General features: G+C 39.8%; 1 protein-coding gene across 1 annotated transcript; it reads right to left on the bottom strand.

The window, feature by feature from the left end:
- Positions 1-3,339: 3,339 nt before the first annotated feature.
- Positions 3,340-6,715, bottom strand: YIPF6 (Yip1 domain family, member 6; the record flags this gene model as incomplete). The annotated part of the gene is made up of 6 exons (XM_010185884.1): positions 3,340-3,621; positions 4,202-4,359; positions 4,455-4,580; positions 5,553-5,595; positions 6,006-6,084; positions 6,587-6,715. Coding segments are annotated over 6 exons (654 nt in total), but the record flags the coding sequence as incomplete, so codon positions are not given.
- Between the last annotated feature and the right edge of the window lie 585 nt (positions 6,716-7,300).

Here is a 7,300-nt window from a genome sequence, read left to right on the forward strand (position 1 = left end):
TAAAACACTTTATTAAAGGCAAGACATCTGCTTTTCTCCTTGTTACCTTTCCCTCAACTGGCTTCAAGCAAGGAGGAAAGTGTCTTTTTCCCCTTGGAAAGCATGACAGTCGAGTTACCACAAATGTTTTCAAAACAAATTAAAAACCTATGCTGTGGTTATAAGGATTACTTATCTGCATGCATTTTTGGAGGAATGCTTTCTATAATGGGCTGAACAAGACGCAGTACCATTCCATTAACAGGCACTCTCCAAGCTCTCATGTAAAACCACCATTTTCAAGGACCATCATCAATGTCAATCTAGGCAGTCTGCAAATATCAAATGAGCACAAGATACTTCGCTTGCCTAGACCTGGTATTTTTCAGTCGCGCTTTAGTGTGCCCATAGCCAGCTCGCTTTGGGAACTACCTGTTTGCCAAGGCACAGGCCGATTCAATAAAAGCAGTAGCTCTAAAGAGGATCAAAGTTGGGCTAAGGAATAAATTCCAGTTTTGGCTGCTTCACTTTTTGCAGTCACCTACGACAGTTACTCACCACTCAATCAATATGACTCTCATTTCCAATGGTGCTCCTTGCTTGCTCTCTCTGCCTTCCTAAGCAATTATATTCCTCTTACAAAAAGGGCTATGTTTTTCAATAGATTAGCATCCTCAAGTTGAAAGGTCAAGCGACAATCAGTGAAGCTCTTCCAGTAATGATTATAACATTGTGGTGGGGAAAGTATTTTTGACAAGATAAACTGTGTGCTTTTAAGCAACTAGAACTCCTGGCCGAGGACATTAACATTCACTGCGCTGTGCTAGAGGATACAACAATTTTAAAACTATCCATAATACATGTAATTTTATTCAACTGGAGGCATGAAAACTCAGAAAATCTAGTTTCCTACCTGCATCCTGCCAGCTAAAACCTTAGGGCAAGTTACATCTTTAGAGATATGAACCCACTTAAAAATTTTACAGCTTTGGAAGATGACGGCTTCCATACTTCCAAGAGTGAAAACAAACCAACCAACCACACTTTCACCATATAACCAGTATAATTCTGCCTATTCTTTCAGATTAAAAACACCTCTCAACTAAAAGCTTTGATGACCAGTTGAAAAGTAAATCTAGTTAATATAAAAATAATTTTATTCTCTTGTAAAGGCCAAGAGTAACGTTACAGAACAAACCACCATGAGACTTATACCCAAAAACAAGCAAGGAAACAACTGGGATTTTAATTCCTCTTAAAAATCATTTTCATTCTTTTCAAAAAGATGCTAGATCAATTAAATGTTACTCCAATTATCTTTCAGATGTAATATCAGTTTAAGTCACAAGACAGTAGAGAGAGAATTCCAAGGATTTCTCTAAAAGCGTGGTTAAATTCTTGCACTGCAGTAGGAAACAAAGATCTGGTGCAAACAATCCTACTGTAGCCATCAACAGCTTTACTATCTACAGCCCTTGAATATTAATTTCCAGCTTCATAAAGTTAAACTATTGCTTAAATTAATGGAAAACTGCACATTTAAAAGAAAAAACACACTCTATAGCAGTAATAATTTAATGGAAGTTTAAAAGTTCCCCATTTCCATTGTATACCCACGTCTATGAAACGCTACAGCTCCTCACAGCAGCGTCAAACCGCCACAGTCGAAGGCAGTGAGATCGGCCACCAGGGTCACACAGGGGCGCTGAGACTGCAGCAAAGCCAGGTGTCTGCAAGGAGCAACAGGTTTTTCCTTCCCTCTCCTCCACGCTCCCAGAATGCAAACACGTACTTTTAACCTGCATATTTAGAGATTTCCAACCCAACTATCAAATACTTAACAGTGTTTAGAGCAGAAACTGCACTTCTATATATAAATATAAATTAGGCATATTTACACCTCAGCAGGACCCACGTACATCCATTTTGAGTTTATCTGCATTACTATAGGAAAAATTAAATACAACGCGCATTTTCAAGAAAAGTGACATTTTCACAGCAGCTTTTTCACCCCCAGATGTTTCAAAGCTCTCTCCTCAGACTGCGTACTGAAAATAATGGACAACATGATTAATTTCAGTACGGTGTTCAAAAAGCAATTATCCAGGCCACAATCCCTATGCTGAAGTACAAATGACACTTCGTACACCTACAGATGGGTCTCCAGGCAAGGTACATAAGTGTACTTACAGGGAACTGGAGAAGAAAGCTTCCTCCCTTTTTATAAAAAGTATTAAGAAAACAAACAAACAAAAAAACAAGCAAAAAAACCCACAAGCCAAAACAAATCCCTATAGAAAAGTTTCTTACATCTCAATATAAAGAAACAATATGCAAATTTGTACGCATTTATGTTGAAATGCTGTCCATGTAAACAACCAAAAGTCACACACGGGTAGTTAAGAGTGGAATTCATATCCTACTTCATTGCAACCACCACCTTCATCATGGTTTAGTTTCCTTCATCCAACCCATTTTGAAACTTTTGGGCATAAGTCCTGGTGTGGTATGTGGTAGCCAAACATCTTGCGTATCAAAACCTCAGCTTACTTCACACTTTTCTGTTTTAAACACAGAGATTTTACTTGGTACTCTCCAATTTTCCATTCTCAATATACAATGACAGCTAAGTCCCTGCTGCAAACCAGTTCTGACTGTTTCTCCAGGACATTTAACTCTCCAATCTATGGTCATATAAAAAGATTTGTAACTACTCGGTGTAAATACACTCCCTGTCACGCAGCATGTGGATTGGTCAGCCTAACTATTGTGTTGAAGGCATTTGGCTGAAACACTTTTTCTTGACAGACGAAGGGATGAAACAAACACACAACACATGAATCGTGTTGAAGGCATTTGGCTGAAACGCTTTTTCTTGACACATGAAGGGATGAAACAAACACACAACACATGAATGTGAGCAAAGGCAGTGCCCTTCTGCCCAGCTCCAATTAACTGCAAAATGAACCCAACTTACTTTTTGCTGAAACTTAGTTTCAAAGTGAAAGCTCGCAGTCCTATGATGCACTTTATACACATTTTACCACTCTATACGTGAATGAAAACAGAGTCAAACAGATTTCTTCCCTATCCAACACATAACAGCAATGAAGTTCTATTATTTCATAAGGCATATTCTTCCTCAGTGAGAATCCAAGCACAAGAACTCTGCCAAGTCGTGCAATGCTGTAACATCATCTTCATCTACCCGACACCTTGAACTTCCAGGATCTCCCACTCTGTTCCTCAGGTGGAATAACCCCCATCACAGTGGGCATTTTTTATTTAACACAACTAAAGGGCAGGGCTAAATAAAAAAACCCCTCAGCAGCTGGACCTCTGTATCTTTCAAAGAGAAGGACACACAAACGACCAATTTTTGCAGTTCTCTGGCTTTATCCCATAACCTGCCTTTTTACAGTATCTATATATATATAAATTAGAAAGAGATAAAGCCAACGATTAACTGCAGCATTCATGAAAAAACTCCAGTCCGTATTACAGAGTCTCTTCTGATCGGAGATCACTGAGGTGTAAAGGTGAGGATCATCCAGCTGATAACAAAGTAGAAGAGGAAGATGGGGTACACAACAAGAGCTTTGCGGTTTGGAGGCTGACTGTCTGCCAGGAAAGCTGTAGATGCTGGTGAAAAAGAAGATGTGAGAAGCATAAAAATGAAAGTCTAAGATCCACTGCAGATGTTAACGACTTTGAATTGGGTTCTGTGTTACAATCGTGTTGAAAGACAAAACAGAGCAACCCATTGCTCAACATCAGCAGTCTACAATCACCAATTAAAAATGTATCATATAGAAAGATTGACATAGATTACCATTCTGTAACAAGAGTCAGACTTAAAGATTAAGGACAGGAGAAATAATGCAAATTTATCTACATGAAATTAGCATTTTCCAATAGTATTTATACCATAGGTCACAGAATAAAATACCCAGGAGACTCACACAGGGTTTTAATATTAAATTACCATCCTTCTGCTATGGTGATTTGCGTATGACCATGGAAATCAACAGTAGCATAGGCAGAGGCTGAATCTCTGCCAACACAAGAACTGGAAGAATTATTTCTACAATACTTCAGCAGCCTAGGAAACACCTTAAACTGCAATGTCCATTGGTTTTACCCAACAGAACGTGTGCAGATCTACCTCAAGCATGGCACTACTCAGTGCACACAACAGCATTACAACGCAACAGGTACTCACCTAACGTTGACCAACCAAACATAGCTACTACGACAATGAGACGGATAATGAAGCTGACGGTTCCAGACCCTGCCAGCAGCACCAGCCTGCACACCAGCATCGCCACTGTCAGGGGCAGGACACAGTAACCCAGGACACACAGGCTCTGAAAAAAAGATCTGGAGAGACAGAAACGGGGGAAAAGTAGACAAACCAAACCATTGCGGAAATGAATGGGAGCATTTTAACTGCTGCTAAATAAAACAGCACTCACATAGTTCCTCCAAGAAGCTTTGAGTTTAGTGTGATGACAACTGCGCCAAACCAGATGATGACAAAGACCTCTGCAAACTGGGGCCCTCCATCATCTTTACTATCTGCTGATCCACCCTGAAGCATCCTGTAGTACGCAACAGATAAAAGGAGTCATTTACAAGCTATGACTGAGCTTTCATAGACTTGGAGTTGATGACAGAATAGGAGCCCAAAACATTGATTCCTCAGTTAGGCTGCAGATCAGTCATTTTAAATCTGTTTTCTGTTTCTTAGTAGTATCCTCAGTTTTGTATAGGAAAAGAAAATGGTTGTGGCTTAATTGAGGCCATTTCAGTCCATTTGCCTACTTGTCTTAAGGACTATGTAAGTATTTAAAGGTGAATAAAACTGCAGAGAACATGCTAAAAGATGAAAATTAACGTACTAAGAGTTTGGTAACCTCTCCAAGCAGGCAGCATAGTGCATTGTTAAATACAAAAGCCTTAAGAAAGGCTTATAATAACTACAGGACACAAGCAACACAAAGCCTGGAAAAATGAGCATGCATCGATTTAAATATTTAAATTACACTGTCTACTTGTACTAAAGCATTACCAACATTTTACTGAAGGATTCCTGTACATTGAGCAGACAGGTGTGCCTCATCTAGCTGGTAGATCTCACCAAATTTCCATCCTACCCCAGACAGACTGACACTATCTCCCATCTATTAAACTCCTACCACAGCCTCTTTTTTCCCCATCGCTTCTCCTGGATACGTAGCACATACAAAGTTTTGGCCTGCAGGTTAGGGTCAGAGTTGGCCAAACGCATTAGAATGAAGGACAACACAGATGGGGATACCTTTCAGTAAAATCATTTGTAAGACAGGGGACTAGGAAGTATCAACCCTTAAATCCTAAGTTTAAAGAAGGAAGGTCCTTGAAGTGTCAGAAATACATTATAATATGAAAATCTAAACAGGCAGTGTTTGCAGAAGGCCAGAGAAAGATCAGACGAAACTGATCTCAACACATGAGGTCAGGTTTTTTTAATTTCTCATTTCTCCAGTGTAAAAGACTACAAAAACCCAAATCCACCCACTGCAAGTACTTACAGCGCAAGTGAGACACAAAGCACCAAAGGGCCCCAGAGATCCCCTGGAGGTAAAGGGAATAATAAAATCATAAATATCATAGAACAATACTCAGTTTAACTTTCCTGAGAGTAACACAGACCTCTTTTTCAACTCCCAATGTATCATTTTGCATATTATACTTCCTTACAGCTTTCTTATTTAACATCTTGTATGCCATATTCTGTAATGTAATCTATGCAAAGCCTGCCAACTTCTAAAGCTACCTGTCCCACACATTTTGACACACGTTCCACCTTTAAAGCACTTTGGTAACACTCTGATTTTTTGTGTTTGCTTTTCAGCTTTCTACAACAGAGAGAATACAGAGCAGACACTTCTGAATCCCCGTGCCACTGAACTCTTCCTTCTCCCATGCAGGCAAAGTCTGTTTGGCAAAACATCCTTTCAAGAATTTGAAAATCTTATACGTACAGTCTCTGAGGAGCGCACTACTCTTCTTCGGATACATGACGTGGACAAATTTCTTCCCAACAGCCTTCAGATCTCTCATCTGAAAGAAAGAAGCCACACTTTAATTTATCCCTTCATAAAAATTACAGTTCACAACTAAAAGCAGCAAGGTAGAAGGAGTATTAAAGGTAAATCAAGAAAGGATCCAACCCCAAAATTTCTGTAGCAACCTCTGCACCAAACAACGCCGAGCTTTTCTACATTTCTTAACAAACACAATATTTTATCCTTTAATAACACCCATTTAAGAACAAGAATTTGTTTGCTCCTCTAGGAAAAAATTCATGAAAAATCCTATTTGTCAGGACTGTTTTCTCCCAAGCTCCATCTGAAGCCTTTACCTTTGTAAACACTTTGAGATCGTAGAGAAACTTTGGGCACAATTCAGATATTTTTTTAATCCACAAGAATTAATTTTACATAGCCCGTTCTAGAAAAACCCAAACTTAAAAGGAAGTCAAGCAGAGCTATGCAAAAACACAGGTTTTGCACAACAGCTGGCCAAAGATAACAGCAAATTACATGTTTTACCACAGACTCACAATAGTATCCCTAACAGGCTCATCCAGTGTGGAGTAGTCTTCATCAGGAGAGCGAGATCCCACAGGAACAGTAATCTCCCCTTCCACTGGGATATCTTCAGATATCGACACATCTGCGAGACCTGCAAACTAAGTGTTTTTTAAAACCTTTAGGAAAAGAAATACAAACCAGCTCATATTCCCTTCACATGATTTTCAGCTGGGTTTAGGAAGAAAACAACTGCTCAGAATTCAAAGACACAACACTTAATAACAGCCAGCAACTGAGCGCAGCTGTTTTCTGCCTGATTTAACCAGCTCAGAGTCTAAAGAGATGAGCAGATATTTATAGGAAAAGCATTCCTGGTTTCTTCAGTATTCCCAGTAACCTGCTTTCTGTCTTCTATTTAGACAGCAACAACTAAAGGAAGCAAAAAGCTTGTTCGGGTTTTTTTTATGTAATGTAATGCCCAATAACTGCACAGCCAGAACAACACACCCGAGGTCACTGTCCTTCATGGGCTGTATGGGAAAACAACTCATGAGGAACTGTGGAGACACCTAAAGCCCACAAAGTCAAGCCTGCCGAGCACCCAACGTTAACAATACTGATTTTCTCCACCCACCCGGAAGGTTAACGCTCTAGAGTCCCAGAGATGGAAGCAAACAGTGAACAGCCCGACCGGTTCTACAGTAAACTCCAGGCAGACGAGGCAGCCCGTAAGCAGTAGGAGA

The sequence above is a fragment of the Mesitornis unicolor genome, unplaced genomic scaffold (assembly GCF_000695765.1).
Source record: "Mesitornis unicolor isolate BGI_N332 unplaced genomic scaffold, ASM69576v1 scaffold11396, whole genome shotgun sequence".
Lineage (NCBI taxonomy): Eukaryota > Metazoa > Chordata > Aves > Mesitornithiformes > Mesitornithidae > Mesitornis > Mesitornis unicolor.